We start from the raw sequence: 25,074 nt of genomic DNA on the forward strand, positions 1-25,074 counted from the left end.
TGCTGGCAACGCTCCTACTTATACAGCCCAAAATGCTCTTAGTCTTCTTGGCAACAAGGGCACACTGTTGACTCATATCTAGCTTCTCGTCCACTGTAACCCCTAGGTTCTTTTCTGCAGAACTGCTGCCTAGCCACTTGGACTCTAGTCTGTATCAGTGCATATGATTCTTCCATCCTAAGTGCGGGACTCTGCACTTGTCCTTGTTGAATCTCATCAGATTTCTTTTGGACCAATCCTCTAATTTGTCTAGGTCCCTCTGTATCCTATTCCTACCCTCCAGCGTATCTACCACTCCTCCCAGTTTAGTGTCATCGGAAAACTTGCTGAGAGTGCAATCCATGCCATTTTCTAGATCATTAATGAAGATATTGAACAAAACTAGCCCCAGGACCGACCCTTGGGGCACTCCGCTTGATACTGGCTGCCAACTAGACAAGGGGCCATTGATCACTACTCGTTGAGCCCGACGATCTAGCCCGCTTTCTATCTACCTTATAGTCCATTCATCCAGCCCATACTTATTTAACTTGCTGACAAGAATACTGTGGGAGATGGTATCAAAAGCTTTGCTAAAGTCAAGTAATAACACATCCACTGCTTGTACTTGTAATGATATAACAAGATCCAATGTATGTACTTGTACTTGTAATGATATCACAAGATCCAATGGCCACACATAGAATCTAGACAAATTCAGACTGGAAATAATGTGTAATTTTTTTAACTTTGAGAATAATTTTCCACTGGAAAACCTTACCAAAGATCATGGTAAATTCTCCATCACAGGCAATTTTTACATCCAAATTGGGTATTTTTACTAAAAGCAACTGCTCTATGAATTATTTTGGGACAGTTCTCTGGCCTGTGTTATACAGCAGGTTGGGCTAGATGGTCACACTGGTCCCTTCTGGCCTTGGAATCTGTGACTCTCTTGTGGATAATAATTTCTGCCTTTTTAGGTTTAGATTATATCTCTTTGAAAGTGGTTTAAGGTAATGCAAGAAAGCCACTCTTATGCCAGAACAAGAGCGTCCACATGAGGATTATTCTGGTATAACTATACTTGGATAACTGGTAAAACTTCCCATGTAGAGAAGTCACATATTTGCTTTCAGGGTGATTTTGTTCTGGGCAAGCATTTATCAAAAAGATACTATGTGTGTTAACATTCACTAGAAAGGGAGAATGAGATCCATGAAACTCACATATATCATTAATGCAAATGGCTTGATTTAGCTCTGACTTGGTCTACACTTATAAGGCATATGTGAATTAGTCACAGGAGTGAAAAAAACACACACATTGCTATGACAACCCCTCCTCCCCCAACTCAGTGTAGACGCAGCTATGAAGATGGAAGAGTACTTCTGTCAACGTAGCTAATGTTGTTGGGGGAAGTAATGATAATATACTGGCCAGTAGTGAAAGTAACTTACAGGACTTACCGGTACTGCCGGAGTCCTGAGGAGGGCATGGCCTCATCTGGAAGAGGCGTGGCCTCATCCGGAAGAGGCGTGGCCTCTCAAGATTTAAAGGCCCTGGCGCACCGGCTGTGGCTGGGAGCCCCAGGGCCTTTAAATCACCCTGGGGCTCCCAGTTGCAGAGGTGACTGGGAGCCCCCGGGGCTCAGGGGCAAATTAAAGGGTCCGGGGCTCCAGCCACTGCGGAGCCCCGAGCCCTTTAAATCCCCGCCGCAGTCAGTGCGGTCTGGCACGGCGTACTGGCTTTTGCCGGTACGCCATACCGGACCGGACCGGACCAGACTGGCTTACTTTCACGTCTGATACTGGCAGAAGAACTGTTGCTGTTTGCCGCATCTATGATAGGGGGGCTGTAGCGCAGCCATAACTGCTCATAGTGGTGCAGATCAGAACTAGCTCCTTTCATATCAGTGGAGTCATGGCAGGATAAACCCAATGTGAGTTATAAGAAAAATTGGCCCATGGTTCCAGAAATAGAATGACTCACCTGCTCCACCTACTGCATACTCATGTTTTCCTCTCAGTCCTCCGGAAAATATTTGGAGAACAAGCTCTGAAAACAGAAAAGAAAACACGCACATTGAGTCATTTCACATAGTTAAGGACACTAACCATATCATCTAGGACTGTGGGTTTTAACCTGTGGACCCCTAGGGATCTGCAGACCATGTCTAAGGGGTCCGCAAAAGGTTGTCATTACCATAAAATAGTGGTTTTCAACCTATGGTCTGTGGACCCCTTGGGGACTGCAGATTATGTCTAAAATTTCCAAAGCTCTTCTATTTGAAAATTTTTAGATCTCTGCAGATTCCAAAAAAAAAAAAAAAAAAAGGATTGATAACCACTGAGCTAGGAAATCAAAATTCAGTTACAAGGCATTGAAGATCTGTCACCCAGGGTTTTTAAAGGGAGTCATTTTTTTTTCTTTAAGGTTTGAGGTTTTCTTAACTCTAGACATCAGGGACATGGTTTTGATCTGATCTGCATTAGTGTAACTCAGAAGGATAGTGGGTAAGGAACAGAACTTCTAGCCTGTGGGAAACTTTGGACATTCTGAAATTTGTTTTCATCTCAAATTGATTCAAAAAGTAAAAACTTCAAAATATCTTGGAGGATTGCAATTGTGAAATATTTCAATTCAGAATTATCAAAATGACCGTACTAAATGTTTCCTTTGAACAATAGTGAAGCATTATAAGGTAACAAAAATATTACCTATAAATATATAATATAAAATATAAGTTAATATATATTTTAGCTAGCTAGTTAAAAAATAAATAAAAATTGAAACCAAATGAAATAATAAAATTGACACAAAATGATAAAGTCAAAACAAAATACTCCATTTTGATTTTGTAGCATTTTGAAAATTTTCCATCAAAAATCAGAATCGACACATTCCCACAAAACTTTTGATTATCACAAAGCAGGTTTTTCTGGTGGAAAATGGTTTAGTCAAAATGTTTGAACTAGCTCTATTCAAAAGTAACTCTGCTGTTTTCACTGGAATTATTCCTGATTCGTGGTACTGTAAATGAAGACACAATTTGTCACTGTGGAGTTACGCCAGTGTTAAATCAGCCTGAAACCAGAATCAAACCTTAGATTTTATCATTATCTAGGTTTTATAATCTGATCATTATTTTAAAAAAAAAACACCACCACAAATATTAAGGCCAATCTTGAGCATTTGCTTCCCTTTAAAATCATCAGTAACTAATCAGCTAGTTTCAGATTTCCCTGACACCTCTGTGGGCCTGATGTCACTTATGCTGGTATGAAGTAAGGGGAATTCCACTGATTGCTAATCATTTGCTCCTGATTTATGCAGGTGTAAGTGAGGCCAGAATTTGCCCAAGTGTAGATAGTTCCAAAATCAGAATGAAGTTCAAGATCAGGATTTCATCTCAACTGAGAATTTCAAAGCCACCTAAAGGAACTGAATTTCATTGTTCATTGCACTTGTAGAATTTGAGATGAGAAGGCCATTACATTTCACACAGATATCCCTGGTGGAACCCAGTGACCTCATTTAAACTGAGGCAGTGCTGAACTGTTGTGTGCCACAGCCTGAGAACAGGAGATACTGAGGTGCACATGAGGCAGAGGTCCTGCAATAGCAGGGAATGATTAGGTGAGACATGCCTATATAATCTCAGCAGGTGACCTGCACACAATGCTGCTAAGAAAGGGGAATAAATCCCCATAGTTCATGCCAATGTGACCTGGGGGAAAATTCCTTCCTGATCCCAAATCTGTTGGACCTGTAGCATGACTCACCAACCAAGCATCTAGAAACAGAATTCTCAGTACCACCTTAGAGCATCAGCCTACCCCAGCTGCTGTCCCATCTCTAGAGGTGGCTGATTTTGGATGCTTCAAAGGAAGGCTAATAATAATTAAGAAACAGCTTACAAATGTGCACCAGGGAACAAATTCCTTCCTGATTCCTCCAGGTGACTGAAGCATGAGATTAGATTATGCCCAACTCTTCTTTAAAATTAGTGGAAATTAGGCTCCAAACACCCAAGTCAGCTTTGAAAATCTCATCTTTAGATATAATAATCTGGAAATTATCTGGAATGCTGGAGATTTTGAAAGGCAAAAAATTAGAGTTAGGTGCTCTGTCTCCCTTTGGCACCCTTGAAAATCCAACCCATCCACAACTGGCAGACACCCATGGGCTGCTTTAGGCTACTGCTACTAATACTAAGATTGTTGGACACATGACAGTATCACTGTGATAAACAGTAGGGCATTGGGATCATTGCTACAGAATGGTGCAGTAGCTCCTCCAATGGGGACCTGTGCTGATTCCACTGATGACCTGTCCATAACTTCAATATGCAGAAATGTCAGTACCTTTTAAATATTTAATGTTTTCCTCTATGCATCCAAAGACACTTCCCCATAAACCTGAAAACAAGAAGGAAAATACCTTATTTACAATGGCACAAGTAAGAGTTCATTAAGCCCTTTCCCTTTAATACTACATAAAGAGTTGCCTGGATAAAAGCCCCACTGGTAGAAAAGTCAAGGGGGCACTGGCAGGCCAGTCTCTAATGGGTTATGTGCTTTTGCAATTCGATTCACACATTCATCCATAACTGAAAAAATGTATTGTAAGTTGAGGCGGTCAACAAATTTCCAATGGAATATTTTTGCATCAGAAAATACTCTTTTGTCAAAATTTAAACTTTCCATGGGAACTTGTTGATTTTGATAAAATTTCATTTGAAAAATAAATGTGAAAGGAAACATGTTGACCTATTGGAACAGAATCTTTCAATTTTTTCATTTTGAAATTACGTTTCATTCCCAAATTTATTGGCTTTTATAATTCAGTGTAAATGAAACTATTACAGAAATAGGAAGGCAATGTTTCAATTTTATAAAAACAGAACATTTCAATTGACCCAAAATGGAAATCATTTTGTGGGAAAGGTCAGAATTTTGTGTTTTAGTCCTGATTTGGAATATAAACAAATTTCCACATTTCCTATAAATGTAAATACCAAATTTTCAACAGCCCTAATAAATAGTATTAGTATTTGTAATATCACAGTGCCTATGTGACACAGGAATGAAGAATGACCCCATTGCATTTGTTGCTGTACAGACAAAAGAAAGAAAGACATTCCCTGGCCAGAGTTTGATAACTTTTGGAACATCTCTGCCCTATAGTCAGTTGAGAGATGGGTGTGTTAAATGTATTTATTATGTTTATAATCCTAACAGGATTACTTTTATCACAGGATCATGGAAATATAGGTCTAGAAGGGACCTTGAGAGGTCTTCTTGTGTATCCCCCCACAGTGAGGCAGGACCAAATAAATCTAGACCATCCCTGATGGATGTTTGTCCAACCTGTTCTTAAAAACCTCCAGTGATGGGGATTCCACATCCTTCCTTGGAAACCTAATCCAGAGTTTACCTACCTTTTCACTTGGAAAGTTTATTTTCCCCCTTAAGGATAAATAATTGCTTGAGTTATCATACATTAGGAGATGTATTTTGAAGAATTGTCAAAGGCACCCAGAGCTAGGATGGACTGTGTTTAATTGGTATAGTTCAAATTTGAATGAATGAATGAAGCTGGAATATTCAAAGGAAGTAAGGCAGTTTGATACCCAGGGTGGGATTTTCAAAAACAACTAACTGGCTTAGGAGCACACATCTCCATTGACGTCAAATGATCCTTATACCGCATTTTAGGGTGTATAAGTAGGAGCATTGCCAGCAGATCAAGGGATGTGATCATTGCCCTCTATTTGGCATGGGTGAGGCCTCATCTGGAGTACTGTGTCCAGTTTTGGGCCCCATACTACAAGAAGGATGTGGAAAAATTGGAAAGAGTCCAACGGAGGGCAACACAAATGTTAGGGGGCTGGAGCACATGACTTATGAGGAGAGGCTGAGGGAATTGGAATTATTTAGTCTGCAGAAGAGAAGAATGGGGAGGGGGGATTTGTTAGCTGCTTTCAGCTCCCTGAAAGGGGCTTCCAAAGAAGATGGAGCTAGACTGTTTTCAGTGGTACCAGATGACAGAACAAGGAGTAATGGTCTCAAGTTGCAGTGGGGGAGGTTTAAGTTGGATATTAGGAAAACTTTTTCACTAGGAGGGTGGTGAAGCACTGGAACGGGTTACATAGGGAGGTGATAGAATCTCCTTCCTTAGAGGTTTTTAAGGTTAGGCTTGACAAAGCCGTGGCTGAGATGATTTAGTTGGGGATTGGTCCTGCTTTGAGTAGGGGGTTAGACTAAATGACCTCCTGAGGTCCCTTCCAACCCCAATCTTCTGTGATTCTATGATTAAGCTTCTAAATCACTTAGGTGCTTTCAGAAATCACAACCACAAAGCCCATTGAATTTGTATGAGAGTTGAGTGCCTAACTGTCCTTCATCCCTTCGAAAAATCTCCTCCCTACATACACACACATGCACAATTGCCTCATCCTTTTAGATCCTTTGGAAATTCCCTATCTAAATAAATAAATATAAAAGAACAAGACATACTTACACTGGATATTAACTAATAGGAAGATGAATGTTCCTGGCAGGGATTTTCAAAGGAGACCATGGGAGTTAGGTGCCCAAATTCCACTGGCATTCAATGCAAGTTGGGCTTCCAAACTTCCCTAGACACCTTAGAAATTCCCAGCTCTAGTGACAGAGCAGCATCTTAGGCATTTGGACACCTGACTTCTATCCCCCCCCCCATTTCCAACCATCATGACCTTGGAGAAGCCACTTCCCCTCTCAGTGACTCAGTTTCCTTCTCTGTAAAATGGGTATCTTGATACTAATTTTTGGAAAGCATATTGATATCCATGGATGGGATGTGCTATCTATATAAATGCTAACCATTTCAGGAGGATCTAAGTGGGTTGACAAAAAGGTGAGATGCTGGAAGAAGGGTGAGCAAAGGGGGTTACATGTGAATGAATGTCATGAGCGAGGTGGAAATTAGAGTGTGGGTACAGAAGGAAGATTGAATGGAGTATGGGGCGGGGAGGAAAGCTGAGTAGATACAAGCAACTGGCAAGAGAGCTCTGAAATTGGGATGAGACCTACAGGATTGGGTGGCTGGAAACATTCCTAATAGGTCTATAATATGAGGTAGATCTCACACTGCATTAGAATAACATAGTGGACTTGGTGCCCCAGATTTGAGGGGTGCGTGTACTCCAGAATTTGATGAAGCCAATTGCAGCCATATTATGTGCATTCAGGCATCATGAATTAAAAAAAAAATAGAACACTACATAGTTAAGGGTTAATTTGAACAAGCAGGGCTTCTGGAGGCAAGGTCAAATGCTAGTTGTAGGTTTGAAGCTTCTGCCTTTAATATAGAAGTTTATTATGACTAAGTTTGTTAGGAAAGTTGATTGACAACTAGCTTATTTATATTGGGAGAAGTGATGACACAGTAGGGGTCACTATGATACATGTGTTTTGTAAAAGTTAGTTACAAACAGGACTAGATAATAGAGTTTACTTTGGGGAAATTCTCTGCAGCTATCCAGAGAGATGTTTTTCGTGACACCAGACTCCCCACCAGGGAAGCAACTGGCCATTACCACCCTGCTGCAAAGTACTCAATACCATCTCAGATTCTAGGTAATGCTTTGGGATGTTCTAAACCTATTGCTTATGTCTGGATGTGCTTAAATCTAATAAATTGTCATTTTAGTTAAAAGCACCACTTATTTGTATCAATCATTTATCAGATGAAAATTGATGTGTTCCCATTGATTTCATCTTGACAATGCCTGGAGTGAAACAGTTAAGTTACCACTGCTTTGGGTTCTGAAAACCCTGGGTAACAAACCTGCAATACCTATCTATCTATTGGCTGAGAATCAGGGACTTGATTGCTTACCTTGCAGGTAGCAGATACTTTTCTCTTCGCTGTTATCTTTCAACTTCCCATTCTCGAATTTGCTTCCCAAGTCTTTGGTGCACACAAATGCCCCCAGGCCAGGAAAGCCAGACTCATGAGGGGTGAATTCAAACCAAGTGCCTGTGAAACATAGATAGGGTTTACAAAAAGGCCCTTTCAAGTGCCAGCTTCTTGTTGTCCCCTTCTTGGATGATTGCAATAATTTCTCAATTCCCTGACCATTCTGTTTGCTCTAGCAGGAAATCCTACCTCTCTTTTCACTCTGTTCACCCCATGATCATTTTCAAGTCATTTTCTATGGTGACCTTCTCCATCTGGTGTTTCCTCCTTAGGCCAGCATGTGCTGTCCTTGGATATCCCAGAAGCCTTTGGGGCCACCATAGCCTCTCTCCACCCTCCCTCCAACCACCTATCTCTAACTCTGACCCAAAAGTATAAAGAAAAAAATACTCAAAATGAGTCAAATCTAAAACTGATATATTTAACTGTAGAGCTAATAAAAAAATAGAAACATCCATTTCATATTTTCTGAAGTTTTCCAAGTTCTTTTCATTTCTGAAACTGTTCCTCATTGGGCAATTTATCACAAACTTACAAAGTCACTATTGAAACAATTACACTGGTCTACAATTTTTCAGAAGTCGTCTGCTTCAGAGATAAAATGTGCTATTTATTATGTATTTTGATGTGCTGAATTCAAATATTAAATTAAATAGACAATTAAAACAACTGATTGGCTACTGTTTCTAAGATATTTAAGTTTTTACATTTTATGTCTATGTATATTGTGTAGATAGTAGAGTTTTAATCATAAATTTTAAATCTAGGTCTTTTCATGTGTTTATGGTTGCTTTACATGATAATATTTCACCTGTCCTGTTTATGTAACACTTTAAAAATCAGCAAAAGGGTTATATAAATAAAATTTATTATGAAACAAAAGTAAAAAAACTATTATGTACATAGTTTAGTCCTATTCAGTGGCTTCTCGGAGCTTCTTGGCCTGTCTCTTGTATTCATTAAATGGAGCATCTCTTGTCACTGTCCAGCAATAGTCTGAAAGCATTGATGGGCTCCATTTGCCCTGATAGCGTTTCTCCATTGTTGCAATGTCCTGGTGAAATTGCTCGCCGTGCTCGTCGCTCACTGCTCCGCAGTTCGGTGGAAAAAAATCTAGATGAGAGTGCAAAAAATGTATCTTTAGTGACATGTTGCAACCAAGGCTTTTGTATGCCTTGAGGAGGTTTTCCACCAACAACCTGTAGTTGTCTACTTTGTTGTTTCCGAGAAAATTTATTGCCACTAACTGGAAGGCTTTCCATGCCGTCTTTTCCTTGCCACACAGTGCATGGTCAAATGCATCATCTCGAAGAAGTTCACGAATCTGAGGACCAACAAAGACACCTTCCTTTATATTAGCTTCACTTAACCTTGGAAATTTTCCACGGAGGTACTTGAAAGCTGCTTGTGTTTTGTCAATGGCCTTGACAAAGTTCTTCATCAGACCCAGCTTGATGTGTAAGGGTGGTAATAAAATCTTCCTTGATTCAACAAGTGGTGGATGCTGAACACTTTTCTTCCCAGGCTCCAATGACTGTCGGAGTGGCCAATCTTTCTTGATGTAGTGGGAATCTCTTGCACGACTATCCCATTCACAGAGAAAACAGCAGTACTTTGTGTATCCAGTCTGCAGACCAAGCAAGAGAGCAACAACCTTCAAATCGCCACAAAGCTGCCACTGATGTTGGTCATAGTTTATGCACCTCAAAAGTTGTTTGATGTTGTCATAGGTTTCCCTCATATGGACTGCATGACCAACTGGAATTGATGGCAAAACATTGCCATTATGCAGTAAAACAGCTTCAAGACTCGTCTTTGATGAATCAATGAACAGTCTCCACTCATCTGGATCATGAATGACGTTGAGGGCTGCCATCACATCATCGATGTTGTTGCAGGCTACAAGATCACCTTCCATGAAGAAGAATGGGACAAGATCCTTTTGACGGTCACGGAACATGGAAACCCTAACATCACCTGCCAGGAGATTCCACTGCTGTAGTCTGGAGCCCAACAGCTCTGCCTTACTCTTGGGTAGTTCCAAATCCCTGACAAGGTCATTCAGTTCACCTTGTGTTATGAGGTGTGGTTCAGAGGAGGAGGATGGGAGAAAATGTGGGTCCTGTGACATTGATGGTTCAGGACCAGAAGTTTCATCCTCCTCATCTGACTCAAGTGAGAATGATTCTGGTGCATCAGGAACCGGCAGTCCTTCTCTGTGGGGTACTGGGCGTATAGCTGATGGAATGTTTGGATAATGCACAGTCCACTTTTTCTTCTTTGACACACCTTTCCCAACTGGAGGCACCATGCAGAAGGAACAATTGCTGGTATGATCTGTTGGCTCTCTCCAAATCATTGGCACTGCAAAAGGCATAGATTTCCTTTTCCTGTTCAACTACTGGCGAAGATTTGTTGCACAAGCGTTGCAGCATATATGTGGGGCCCACCTCTTGTCCTGATCTCCAATTTTGCAGCCAAAATAAGGGTGATAGGCTTTCTTAACCATAGTGGTTATACTGCGCTTTTATGATGCAAAAGTCACTTCACCACAAACATAGCAGAAGTTATCTGCACTGTTCACACAAGTACGAGGCATCTCTGCTCACTTTGGCTAAACAGAAATGTGTCCCTTTGCAAAATCAAACACTGACAAATAAGAGAGCACAACACTGTATGATTTCTAGAGCTGATATAGGGCAATTTGTTCAGCAGAGTGATGTAAGCTTCGTTATGATTGCATCATCCATGACTTCTAGGAATAACATGATGCAATTCATATCATGTATGACGCAGTACCAGCTTCAGATTGCATCATTCATTGTTTTCCCTAAAAAGCAAGTACTGTCCAAAGCCAGTTATAGATTTATTCATAGATCCAGTCAAAGATGTATTTTAGTCATTTCTGGTTTAAATTGAGATCCCTTCCCTTTATAACTCACTTATCCTTTGCCATTCCCAAGTCAAGGGTCGTATATACTGACCCAATAGCATATCTTGAAAACTAGAGCCAATCAACAATCTGAAGCATCATTTTCGTTCTCAGTGACCCAGAATTAGTAAAGTTTGACTACATTTATTTCAGAAGCATTTTGGCTGTAGAGCAGTGTTATGGGAATTTTTCATTTACTGAAAAACCAGGTTTGTTGTTGTTGTTGTTGTTGTTTTAAATGAGGAACATCAATAACCATTTTGGTAAAGAGGTTTATGCAAAAAAACCCCCATTTTCTTAAAAGGCCATTTTTAGACTAAAAAAATACATTGTTAGATTGCATTCAACTCTATTAAACAGTGACTCCACCTAGTAGTGTTTACAGTAGCAGAAAGGGCAAGAGGCAACATCAATATTTATTTTTTCCATAGAGTACTTGACATTTAGATGTGGTTTCTCTCATTAATATCACCAGTGTGTTATTGTTTTACCTGGGCTGTTTTCATGTGCTTTATGCAATATCTTTGCTTCCACTGCTGCATAGATGGGGTAAGGATTTGTCCCACTTGTGGAGGCATCGTCTTGTTGAGATAACTTGGTCTGATCATACTGGAAAGTTAAAAATTGATGAGCACAGAAATACACACATTTTGGTGATGTTCCCTGTAATTCTGTTCCTGTCTAATTAGTTCAGGCTAGGAATTAGAAAGACCCTTTTTGCTGAGACCATCATCATCTTCATCATTGTTCCCTCATTCTAGTGCTTTTTTCTGTACCTCGTGGAAACAACCTACACCCCCATGTTCATCCTTATAATTTGATTGTATGGTATCTAATGCAAAGTTTGTCATGTCGGGTGTCTTTGGAAGGCTCATGATGCACTGAGCATTGTTGTCATAGTGATGTTATAGTAATTGTTGTTACAGTAACGTTATAGTAATGTTATAATTTATAATTGCATGTATATAGTTATGAGGCTGAAAATGTGTCTTCATGGCTTAAAATAAGCCCAGCCAAAAACTCTCCAAGAGCAGGGAGGCAGTTCACACCTCATCAGGGCAGGTATGGGACAAACCCAGTCCAGCCTCACAGGAACAAAGGATGATGGCCTTGGCAGCAACAAAAGGATCTGTTGGACTCTCAAGTGAGTTACCCCCTCCCCCTTCCTTTGGTCAATTTGGGTGTGTGATGAATCACAGAATCATAGAAGATTAGGTTTGGAAGAGACCTCAGGAGGTCATCCAGTCCAACCCCCTGCTCAAAGCAGGACCAACACCAACTAAATCATCCAGGTAATGCTCACCTGGCTCTGAAGGTGGGGCAAAGCCAAGAGGAAAGAAAGAACATGATAAAAGTGATAGACGTTTGCCATGCTCTTCCTCTCTCTTCCACCTACATCTACAGACACCACCACCACCAAGCAATTGAAGTGCTGATCAAGGGGAGAGCCTGGCTGAAGGGCAATCAGCCAGCCTGTGGTGAGAAGCATATATGTTTGTAAGGGCATTGAAAGTGTTAAGATCAGCTTAGTATCAGGGGATAGCCGTATTAGTCTGTACCCACAAAACCAATGAGGAGTCCGGTGTTTGGTCTGAAGCGTGTCAGAGACTCCCCTTGGGATAACAAGCCAGGTACATATCAATTTCTTTGATAAATTGACAAACTCATATAAGCTTGCAGTGTCCAACGGGCATAACTGGACAGTGCAAGACTGAGGTTCCTAGGGTTGTCTCTGGGACTGGAGATACTGGCTAGTGTTATTCAGTGGCAGAATCCAAGGAGCAGCTTACATGCCAGAGGCTGTGCGTGAACAGCCCAGGAGTGGGGGTTCTCACAGCTGAGCAGGGTAAGGCTGCCTCCCAGAGTCAAGGATTGGGGTGACCTAGCAGATCACTGGTCCAGATAACACCAGAAGGGAACGTCACAGCATTGTATGGACAAACAACAGGGTATTTACAGTCCATGGTGGTGACTTTCAAATAGACCTAAGGGAATTCGGCCCAGATTTAAAAAAATATTTAGACACCTAAAGATGCCATTAGGCACGTAGTGGACTTTTCAAGTAAATGCCTTGGGATATGTCTATCCTGGAGAAGGAAGGTCTGATTACCAGGTGGAGACACACCAGCACTAACATGATAAAAATATCGGTGTAGCTGAAGCAGCAGAAGCAGAGGGAGGGGCTAACCACCTTGAGAATGTACCTAAGTTTTAAATCACAGCTCAAATGGGTATGTTTCCTTGAATTGGGAATTAAATTTCCAGCTCCAGTGTAAACATAGCCTGAGTTTCATCAAAATGAATAGGAATTAGGGAACAATAATGTCAGACAAAATGTTTTTCAGAGCATTGAAATTATTTGTGAATTGAGGTCAAATTTGTTGAATTCTTCCATCTGAGAAAAAATGGTAAAAAAGTTTAAATGCTTTATTTTGGCTGTTTTGAAATTAAACAGTTTAAAGTTTTCTTTTGAAATGGTATTTCACTTGAAAAATTAGGTAAATTGAAAATAAACGTGTATAAAAAAACCCCTCTGTCAAGGCTGATTCCCCACTCTGGCACTTTGAGTGCAGAAGGTGGGGGCCTGCAAGGACTCTAAAAATTAATACTGGCCACCCTAGGCTTGTATTAAAGTTACAGCTTTTCGCTGACCTTGGATTGGTAGATGTTGCCACCACCCAAGTGCAAAATCCTTTTGAGAGCCCAGGAAGGTACACATGGGAATTCCTTCCTGTTGGGTACCCTCAAGCGCTTTCATAACCAACCTCCGGGGAAAAGCTGAGAATGGAAAAGAAAAAAAAAAGAGAGATCAGCTGTTGCCACCAGCTAACTAAAAAACATATGCACAAACCTCTTAACACACAGAAATCCATCCTGTTCTTAAAAAATGTAAATTTTATGAAAGAAAGAAAGAAAGAAAGAAAGAAAGAAAGAAAGAAAGAAAGAAAGAAAGAAAGAAAGAAAGAAAGAAAGAAAGAAAGAAAGAAAGAATACATCTGGAAACTTAGGCTATTTCTAGGTTTTAAAAGAGCAATTACAAGGATTAAGCACCAAGAATAGCTTTCTTGAGGTCCAGTTTAAAGGTTACAAGCAAAACAAAAGCACATGGGGTTAGCACAGAGGAATCCACAAGCCATAAAGAAATAAAAAGAGATAAACCTAATCATATCTTCCTAGATGATTTTTCATACCTGTTCCCAAGCTTCTTACAGCATAGTTGCTGCCCTGTCCGCCTCTGCTCCCGAGAGAACAACAACAGACAGACAAAGGGGGATTTTTTTCTCAATTTTAAAAAGTTCTAGCCTTCCCTTGGCTCTTTTGGCCAGCTGCCCACTTACTTCCTTTTACCTATGCATCACAGTGAGACTTTTTAACCCTTTACAGGTAAAGCAAGTAGAGAACAACTACCAAGAGAGATTTTATAGCTAACTGGCTGGCTGGGTGTCCATAATAGGAAGCTATCCTCCGCCCTTCATTTATCATACCCTCCAACAATGACCAGAAACCAACCAAAAAACAAACAAACAAACAAACAAAATTTGGGGTTGAATAATCTTTTAGAAAACCATCCAATGCTGATTTAAAATTGTCAGTGATGGAGAATCCACCACAATCCTTGGTAAGTTGTTTCAATAGTTATTATTCCCATTATCTAAAATCTAGACAGATTTTCTCCAGTCAGAATCTCTCTAGTTTCAACTTCCAGCCATTGATTTGTATTAGACATTTTCTCTGCTAGATTGAAGATCCTACTATTAAAAAAAATCAAGACTGTGATTGAGACTTTCATGCCTTCTAGCTCTCTTCATATTTTGGAAAGTCAAGGATTTGGGGATCATATGCTAGGGTGAGATTTTCAAAACCACCTAAAGGATTTAGAGGCCAAACTCCCACTAGTTTTAATGGGAAATGGGTATCCAAATCCCTTATACAGCCTTGAAGTCCTCTGTTTAGAAATGCTCAGATACCTCAGTGATCTCTGAGAGCTCATGGGAAGAGGCTGACATTTACAAAGTTACCCGTGGGTTCAAATAGCTTTGAAAATATTGTCAGGAGTTATTATTATACTTCTACTATTTTGCTCCTGTATCCAAGTACTGTTGAGAATGGGGGGCAGGGGGGAAATACACTAAGTAAATGCATTGACTTTTCAGTGGAACCACTCTGGATTTATGTAGCAACCCACCTGATTCAATATTTTGTAGACAACGAAAGAGGCCCAGATATCAGTGAGAGAGAAGAGTTCATCTTTAGCTGCCTGGCACACAAGAGAGTACGCCTTATGAAGATCCCATGAAGATTTGGAAAGTGTATCACACAGGCGTTCTTCCAAGTCCTGTACTTTCTCTGTCCAGTCCTTGTCTTTGTAGAGGGTAGACATGCACCTTTTAATGAACCAGAAGGGATATGGCTGAGACTAAGGGAGTAGGATGGGGAATTCCCCTCCCCCTTTTAATCTTTATACCTTTTATTTTTCATACAGGGAATTCTAGTGATCATCCTGGCATTGTAACAAATATGTGACTTAACAAGGACTTTATTCATGGCTGTCTGTCATCATGGCCGCTGGGAAATGTATGGCAATAACAGGGATAGAGTTAAGATCCTCTGCTGAATGCCAAGGCCCCTATGATGTATGAATAAGCCATTGTGACTCTATCCAACAGAGGGCAGTGGTGAGCACACTACTCAGGCCATTCTGAGTGTGACCCAGAGCCCAGGGCTCTTCTTGAGCTACTGGGGAAAATACATTGGAGTTCAGGGTGTATGACATAGGGAGGAGAAATTTTGATCCCTCCCAGCAGAAGGCAGTGGTCACACACAAACACACACACACACACCCCATTTCAATAGGCCACCCTTGATCACCCTTCTCATTTTCTGCCACTGTAGTTCACTTCAATGGGGTGACTATCAGAGTAAAGTTCTACTCAGCAAGCATGAGAGAGAGAGAGAGGTTTCTGAAGATTTTCCTTTCCCCATCTCTTTCTTCGTTGACAAGTCCACTCTTTTTGCTTCCTTCCAAGCCTCAATACTGGGGACCTGTCTGACTCTTCCCCCTCCTTCCCTCTGTGTATTCTAAATCTCTTGGTAAATCCCAGTGAATCCCAAAACCCTTAACCATCCCCACACATTGCCCTTTTCTCACTGTCCTCACTACTGGAACCCTATCCTCTGTCACCTTGGTTTTTGTAAACATCACTTCTCTGGTCTCCACTGATCCTCACTTCTACAGCTCTTCAGTCTGCCAAGAATGCCTCTATGTCTTCTAATCATGTCACCCACCACCTTGGATCCCCAACATCAGCTCTCCATGCCCAGCTACATAGGCACTGACTTCCCCTCTGCCCGGTGGGTGCTCAACTCCCCCCCACTCCTGCCCCCGCCCCACCTCGCGTCTTCCCACCCCTGCACTGCCCTCACTCCACCCCTATTCCACCCCCTTCCCCCAAGTCCCTGCCCTGCTTCTTCCCACTTCTGCACCACCCTCGCCCCTCCCCCATTCCACCCCTTCCCCCAAGTCCCCGCCCCTGCCCTGCCTCTTCTCCACCTCCTCCCCTGAGCGAGCCAGGTCACCACTCCTCCCCCTCCCTCCTGGAAAGTCCTAAGAGCCGCCAAACAGCTGTTAGGCGGAGGGAGGGCGGGAATCACTGGGAGGGAGGGGGAGGATTGGGGATACAGCACACTGGCGAGGAGAAGGAGGTGAGGATGGGGGAGTTTGGCTGTTGGTGGGTGCGGAGCACCCGCTAACATTTCCCAGCCCCAGAGCACCCACAGAGTTGTCGCCTATGCCTGGCTAGGAGGCAGCTGTCCAGTGGGTAGGACGCTGGGTTAAAGCTCAAGAGTTCCATGATCTAGTCCCAGCTCTGCTGTGTGACCTTACACATGTCACACAGCTCTGTTTCACTTTGCATGCTTTTCCAGACTTCTCTGCTTAAAAGTGGGATTTCCAAAAGTGACTTAGGAATGCAAGTCAAAGGGTCAGTCACAGGGTATGTCTGCTCTGCAATCAGAGGTGTGACCACAGCATGAGTAGACACACCTGTGCTAGTTTTGATCAAGCTAGCATGAGTGCCAATTGCAGTGAAGCTGAAGAAGCATGGATCTCTGTGAGGGCTTGCTGAGGTTCCTCGGCAGCCTTGTACAACCCATGCTGTAGCCCCAGAGCTTCACTGCTATTGGTGCCTGAGCTAGCAAGGTTAAAGCTAGCTCAGGTATGTCTATGCATGCTACATCACACCCCCTGTTTTCAGTGTAGACATACCCTTAGGTGCTTTTGAAAATCTCACCCATCATGCATTGAAAATTTACAGAGATAAATAATAATAAGAATGCCCCAGTGGCCTCCAACTCTGTGCAGGAAAACTGGCTCATTCTCACTTCTGCTGATATGCACCTACCAGGTGGAACCCGATACCCCACACAGATACAGGACAGCGTCCAACAGGCCCTGCTTCTTCATCTCCACCAAGGATCCTTGAAGGGCTATCATGGCCCGTAGACCTCCGCCTGATCCTAGGACAGCGATATTGGGCATGTCATCCTTTGTATCCTGGGTGAGGGAAAAGAGGCAATGACAAATGAACTATAAATGCTGAGGCATCTCTGCTATTCAGCTCTTCGTACATATCCTTTCAAGAAATTCACACAGAACCTCAAGTTCCAAGACTTGTTTGCCTTATGTTAGGAAGCATCCTTATCAAGTGCCCAATGACCTTTGTCCCATGATGACTCAAGAGCAAATCCATTTTATCCTGCATATTCAACCATAATCACACAGTGGTAGCCCCGTATCTCTTAGGGCCCTTTGAAACTCATAAGAATATAAAAACGGCCATACTGGGTCAGACCAAAAGTCCATCTAGCCCAGTATCTATCATCCAACAGTGGCCAGTGTCAGGTGCCCAAGAGGGAATGAAAAGAAGAGGTAATCATCAAGTCATCCATACCCTGTGTGAAAGTAGAATGAATTATATTGTAAAAATAGAATGGATTAAAGAAATGCTGTATGTTCCTTTAAGCAGGAATAAGGAATGTTGAAATATAGTTGTCAGGAAGAGAAACATTAAGGTATGAAACAATGGGTCCACTTAAGCTAATGGTGGGACATTAACAGGAGATCGGTAATAGTTAGTAAGGAAATAAGATATGTATGTCTAGCCCCAGGTAAACTTATCAGTTCTGCTTCCTTTTGTTATCTTGTTAAGTTCGTGCCCTTTTATCTGTATAAATAAGATAGTTTGAGTCTTTCGTGGTGCTCACATTATTTGGGTGTATTAGCAGAGCACTTTGCTAATAAACAGAGTGGTCTGACAAATTGTGAGTCCTGAATCTGACTTTGACACCTGTCGCCCATTCCTAGCTTCTGAAAACAGGCTACGGACACCATTGCTGCCCATCCTGGCTGATAGTCAATGATGGACTTATCCTCCATAAATTCATTTAGTTCTTTTTTGAATCCTGTTATAGTTTTGGCCTTCACAACATCCTCTGGCAAAGAGTTCCACAGGTTTCACAGTCCATTGTGTGACGAAATACTTCCTTTTGTTTGTTTTAAACCTTCGGCCTATTAATTTCATTTTATGACCCCTAGTTCTTGTGTTATCAGAAGAAGTAAATAACAATTCCTTATTTACTTTCTCCACACCAGTCATGATTTTCTAGACCTCTATCATGTCCCCCCTTAGTCGTCTCTTTTCCAAGCTGGAAGTCACAATCTTATTAATCTCTCCTCATACTAAAGCTATTCCATACCCCTATATCATGTTTGTTGCTCTTTTCTGAACCTTTTCCTTTGTGTTTAATGTCTTATGCACCAATCAACAGACTGGGACCAGAATTTTCAAAGGGATGCAGATAAGTGCCTAGAAGGCATTTCAAAAGCAACTAAGCAATCTAGTGCCTAACTTTACTGTCCTTCATGTTGATGTCCCTTGCTCTCAATAATTCATGGGAGTGAGTTTTTGTTTGTTTGTTTGTTTGTTTGTTTGTCTGTTTGTTTGTTTAGACAAACTTGTAATATAGGACTGGTTTTTTTTCCATTTTGAAGCACTTGGAGGAGAGGAAGGTGATCAGGAACAGTCGACATGGATTCACCAAGGGCAAGTCATGCCTGACCAACCTGATTGCCTTCTATGATGAGATAACTGGCTCTGTGGATATGGGGAAAGTGGTGGATGTGATATATCTTGACTTTAGCAAAGCTTTTGATATGGTCTCCCACAGTATTCTTGCCAGTAAGCTAAAAAAGTATGGATTGGATGAATAGACTATAAGGTGGATAGAAAGCTGGCTAGATTGTCGGGCTCAACAGGTAGTGATCAACGGCTCGATGTCTAGTTGGCAGCCGGTATCAAGGGGAGTGCCCCAGGGGTCGTCCCTAGGGCTTGTTTTCTTCAACATCTTTATTAATGATCTGAATGATGGGATGGATTGCACCCTCAGCAAGTTTGCAGATGACACTAAGCTGGGAGGGGGGGAGGTAGATACGCTGGAGGGTACGGATAGGGACCAGAGTGATCTAGACAAATTGGAGGACTGGGCCAAAAGAAATCTGATGACGTTCAACAAGGACAAGTGCAGAGTTCTGCACTTAGGAAGGAAGAATCCCATACACCGCTACAGGCTGGAGACCGACTGGCTAAGCGGCAGTTCTGCAGAAAGGGACCTGGGGATTACAGTGGATGAGAAGCTGGATATGAGTCAGCAGTGTGCTCTTGTTGCCAAGAAGGCTAATGGCATATTGGGCTTTATTAGTAGGAGCATTGCAGTTCTGCAGAAAAGCATAAAGGTGATTTGATTGTGTTACCTAGTGACAGTTTGAAAACTTGTAGCAAGAAGGAAAAAAATCCTAAACTTGTGTGTGGCAAAGGGAAGGAGAATGCCTTTGACCTTTTGACTATGAAATCTGTCAGTTTGCCTGAAAGGGAATTGTGTAGAAATCCGCCTGATGAGCCAAAGGTGATCCTGGAGGTAAGTGAGACCCAGAAAGAGCCTGTTGTTGATCAGGAAAATGTTCCTTTAGAACAAGCTGTAAGTGAAGAGGGTAAGGGCAAAATTTCTGTGAGGGGTAAATTGTTGCTTAGAGAAGGTCCTAGGGAAAGGAATCCTCATGGTAATTTGTGCAAGCAATTTGCTGCAACTGAAGGGTGTGGAAGTAATTTAATCAAGAAAGTTTCAGTTCCTAACAGCCAGAAATTTTCTGTTGTGAATGGATCCACTAATTTTCCTTTTGAAAGATCCAGTGTGGATTGCTTAGAAAAGGTCTCAGATGAAATGAAAAGTGTCAGGGAATTTAAACAGCCCTGTGACCAAGTGGCTGTGTCTGGCCAGCTTGTTGGGAAGACAATGGTGTTGGAACAGGAATGTCTCCATGCTAATTCTTTAAGTGAGCAGTCTGTGCTTTTTACATCTGAATGCTTAAGGATGCAGGGGAGAACAAGGAAACTGTCATCCTCAGACTCTTTGGATTTGTGTGGTATCTCTTTAAGACAGAGTCCAGCCTTGGAATTGGTAGCAGTTAAGGATCTGAAAACTGTTGAACAGGCTCCTGTCTGTGTTGATGCAAATCACCTCACTAACAGGGAGAAGAAAGACTTGCTAATAGCTGTTAGCAAAGAGAGCACACCCCATCAGCCAGTGAATTCTGTTAAGCAAGAGAAATGAGGGTTTGATCCTTCAGGACAAGGAGGAAAAAGATAATTTACTTTTGCAAAGAGAAGCCACAGGGTAAGCCTAAAATGCCAAAAATGGTATTGGGCCAGAGGTGTGGCATGACAAAAATAGTTGTATATAGGCACTTGCAATTAATTTGTTGTTATTGCTAATGGCATAGGCGCCAACTTTCCCTGGCGCTGGTAGGAACTCACTCCTCCCCTGCCCCGCCCCAACTCCATCCTTTCCCCGCCCCTTCCCCTGCCCCTGCCCCTGCCCCAACCCCATTCCAACCCCTTCCCCAAAGTCCCCTTCCCAACACCGCCCCTCCCTGCCCCTATTGGACCCCTTCCCCAAATCCCAGCCCCAGCCCCGCCTCTTCCCCAAGCGCGCCACATTCCCCCTCCTCCCCCCTCCCTCCCAGCCGCGCAAAACAGCTGTTTTGTGGCAGGAAGTGCTGGGAGCTAGGGGGGGAAAGTGGGCACGTGGCGCGCTCAGGGGAGGAGGCAGAGGTGAGCTGGGTGGGGAGGCGGGGAGCTGCCGGTGGGTGCACAGCCTATGGTTAATGGTGATTTTTGTAACTAATGTGTTGCTATTACCAAGAACTGTAAAAATATACAATGTGCCTTATGTTTTGGAAAATCCCTTGAACATGTTAAGAGTAAAACATAAGAACACACTTTATGTTAAAAGGACTTATACTAATGTTTCACAATCAGTGCTTGTAAACAGTCTTGGAACTTTTCACAGGAGAAAAGACATTCCAAACCTAATGTCCTGTATGGGGAAAAGGGAAACTGAGGCACACTATCACCTGCTTTCACTGCTAAATGACAAGATTCCTATACTATGGACAACATTAATATCTACAGTAACTTGATGTTAACTTGGTGTTCACATCTCAACTGCTAGAAGAGGGCCTCATCTTCCCTGATTGAACTAACTTCATTATCTCTAGACTGATTCTTGCCTGCATATTTATACCTGCCTCTGAAAATTTCCACTACATGCATCTGACGAAGAGGGTATTCACCCATGAAAGCTTAAGCTCCAATACGTCTGTTAGTCTATAAGGCGCCACAGAACTCTTTGTCACTTTTTACAGATCCAGACTAACACAGCTACCCCTCTGATACTTGATGTTAATTGGGTTCCAAACATTTGCCAGAGCTTGTTTGGATAAAGTAGCTATGTTCTTTATCCCTTGGCAAGATCACATGAGACATACAGGAACCATGCTGCAAGAGCAGATCCAATCTACTATTCATAGATTTTCAGGATTGGAAGGGACCTCAGGAGGTCATCTAGTGAAACCCCCTGCTCAAAGCAGGACCAACACCAACTAATACATCCCAGTCAGTGCTTTGTCAAGCCTGACCTTAAAAACCTCTAAGGAAGGAGATTCCACCACTTCCCTAGGTAAACCATTCCAGTGCTTCACCACCCTCCTAGAGAAACAGTTTTTTCCTAATATCCAATTTAAACCTCCCCCACTGCAACTTGAGACCATTACTCCTTGTTCTGTCATCTGCTACCACTGAGAACAGTCTAGATCCATCCTCTTTGGAACCCCCTTTCAGGTAGTTGAAAGCACCTAACAAATCCCCTCCTCGTTCTTCTCTTCTGCAGACTAAATAATCCCAGGTCCCTCAGCCTCTCCTCAGAAGTCATGTGCTCCAGTCCCCTCATCATTTTTGTTGCCCTCTGCTGGACTCTTTCCAATTTTTCCACATCCTCCTTGTAGTGTGGGGCCCAAAACTGGACACAGTATTCCAGACGAGGCCTCACCAATGTCGAATAAAGGGGAATGATCAGATCCTTCGATCTGCTGGCAATGCTCCTACTTATACAGCCCAAAATGCTCTTAGCCTTCTTGTCAACAAGGGCACACTGTTGACTCATATCCAGCTTCTTGTCCACTGTAACCCCTAGGTCCTTTTCTGCAAAACTGCTGCCTAGCCACTCGGTCCCTAGTCTGTAGCAGTGCATGGGTTTCTTCTGTCCTAAGTGCAGGACTCTGCACTTGTCCTTGTTGAATCTCATCAGATTTCTTTTTGCCCAATCCTCTAATTTGTCTAGGTCCCTCTGTATCTTATCCCTACCCTTCAGCGATCTACCAATCCTCCCAGTTTAGTGTCATCTGCAAACTTGCAGAGGATGCAATCCACACCATCCTCCAGACCATTAATGATTAATTAATGGTTAATATTAATTAATATTTATTGGTGGTTAATTAATGAATGATTAATTACTAGTTAATTCATTTATGATTAATATTTTTCTAACCAAGTTTTATCTTGAGTTTGTAAAGAGATTCAATCATGTTATTGAACCTGACTTGAATAAACCATTTCTGTTATACACCAATACTAGCTGTAGTAAGAGAGAACCAAGGATGGGGAGCTCTTGGGATGCAGTCAGTGATGTTTGTGTCATCCCTTCCTGCGTCAATTTTGCATTGGGGATGTGACATTATTGACATAAACTGCAACCACTATTATATATTTGCAACAAATATTATTCAAAGGTTGTCGTGTGAGGTGTCCATGAGCGGGTTATGATTTGCTGGTTATGACTGTGCTGTCTGTATGCATGTATCATTTTTGTGTTTAGAGTTATAAGTATTGGCTCTATATTATCTGTATTTCAAACTTGTGCTATGCTTCTGGGTGACATCCCAGACAATGTGGTCTCAGCACTGCCTAGCCTGCTTGATGGCCCATTATGGACCATCAGCTATACAACTGAACCATTGAGAGAAGGCAGATCACCTTGTGACTCAGCAAGGCATGCAGGGACATGCCTATTGACCGAACTCTAAGGTTTTTCCATGCCACGTGCTGGGTGACTTGTGGTTGGAACAAAGAAAGCACAAGCCACATGGCAAAAGGACTATAAAAGGCAGCAGCAGCATCTCCATTTTGTCTTCAATCCTGTTTCTGACCTCTGGAGAAACTTTGCTATAAACTAAAGCTCTGAACAAAGGACTGAATGACCCATCCAAGCTGTGGATGTACTCCAGAGACTTGATTTAAGCCTGCAGTTTATTCCATCACTGCTACAAGCCTGAACCAAGAACTTTCCCATTACTGTATGTAATTGATTCCATTTAACCAATTCTAGCTCTCATCTATATCTTTTTCCTTTTATGAATAAACCTTTAGATTTTAGATTCTAAAGGATTGGCAACAGCGTGATTTGTGGGTAAGATCTGATTTGTACATTGACTTGGGTCTGGGGCTTGGTCCTTCGGGATCGAGAGAACCTTTTTTCTTTTACTGAGGTACTGATTTTCATAACCATTCATCCCCATAACGAGTGGCACTGGTGGTGATACTAGGAAACTGGAGTGTCTAAGGGAATTGCTTGTATGACTTATGGTTAGCCAGTGGGGTGAGACCGAAGTCTTCTCTGTTTGGTTGGTTTGGTGTGCCTTAATAATAAAGGAAACCCAGCCTTGAGCTGTAATTGCCCTGCTCTAAGCAATTTGTCCTGAATTGAAACTCTCAGTTGTGTCCTGCCAGAGGCAGCATCGTTACAAATGGTTACTGAACCCTGAGCACCAAAAAAAACCCAGGTCACTCTCCCTTCAGATGAAGGAAGAATACTGTGAGGAAGAAGCAGTGGAAGACTCTTAGGTTGAGATTTGCAAAGCCGTCAGAGGGGAGATGTTCCCAAATATGTCAGGTCCACAGGAGTTCACATCCCCCTAAGGACCACCACTTTTCAATGATGGGTAACAATCCTGGGATGTTCCTCAAATTTCTCCACCATGCCAGCTAACAGAGTAACCACGGGGGGTGGGCAGCAGTAGTTGGCTTGTACCCTCTGTAAGGTTCAACCAGCAGAGGGGGCTGTGATACATGTAGAAAGTATGTTACATAGTCACTATTCATTACTAATATTAGTAATACGTCAGACAAGTATTAGTAGCTCAACCAACTCTGTCCCTCTAATGCTGTCTATGCACTACAGTGACGGCTCTAATCTCCCCTTCCCATCTGTTCTCTGCTGCAGGCTCTGTCTGGCCTCAAAATCACAGTGGTATATATACACACACTGCAAAGAGGCTTTAGGAAGCACTGACTGAATTAGGAAGCACTGACTGAATTCACGTGAGTATGCAGCTCTCCAGAGGTTAGCCTCAGCAAGCCCCTTACTGCTGCTAAAGGGGTAGGGGCTTGTTCTTTTAGCACTGAAGGCCCCCAAGTTTGAGCCTGCCAAAGGACATAAGGTTTGTATGTCTGTGGTCATGGGTTGCCTCCCTGGTGCTTTGGGAATGTTGTATTTCAAGGGGAACATCTCCATAGAGCAGGATTTTGGAGGCATTTCCTCCCACTGTACCAGGGACCTCAATCACCATCCACATGACTAACATCCTATATTGTTCTCCTTAGCGCTATGAGGCACAATGGGCTCCTACCTCATCACGGGCAATGCCAAGGCTCTTGAGGCACTCCAGAACTTTTGCCTTTCTGTTCTCAGTGGCTTCTTTCTCACCCTTCGAGAGCTCATGGGAAAGTCGGATAGTTCTATCATCC

At 42.4% G+C, this 25,074-nt stretch overlaps 1 protein-coding gene across 2 annotated transcripts in view; it reads right to left on the reverse strand.

The window, feature by feature from the left end:
* The window catches only part of LOC117886341 (cytosolic phospholipase A2 gamma-like), a 56,808-nt gene that overhangs the window by 15,408 nt on the left and 16,326 nt on the right, over positions 1–25,074 (reverse strand). For both annotated transcript variants that reach the window (XM_034788057.1, XM_034788056.1), the window contains exons 3-9: positions 24,957–25,073; positions 17,281–17,432; positions 15,066–15,264; positions 11,371–11,488; positions 7,867–8,007; positions 4,347–4,400; positions 1,972–2,037 (exon numbers count right to left, since the gene is read on the reverse strand). In XM_034788057.1, the coding sequence (XP_034643948.1) occupies positions 1,972–2,037; positions 4,347–4,400; positions 7,867–8,007; positions 11,371–11,488; positions 15,066–15,264; positions 17,281–17,432; positions 24,957–25,073 (847 nt within the window). The remainder of the gene's footprint in view (positions 1–1,971; positions 2,038–4,346; positions 4,401–7,866; positions 8,008–11,370; positions 11,489–15,065; positions 15,265–17,280; positions 17,433–24,956; position 25,074) is intronic.

Source organism: Trachemys scripta, chromosome 12 (assembly GCF_013100865.1).
Source record: "Trachemys scripta elegans isolate TJP31775 chromosome 12, CAS_Tse_1.0, whole genome shotgun sequence".
Classification (NCBI taxonomy): domain Eukaryota; kingdom Metazoa; phylum Chordata; order Testudines; family Emydidae; genus Trachemys; species Trachemys scripta.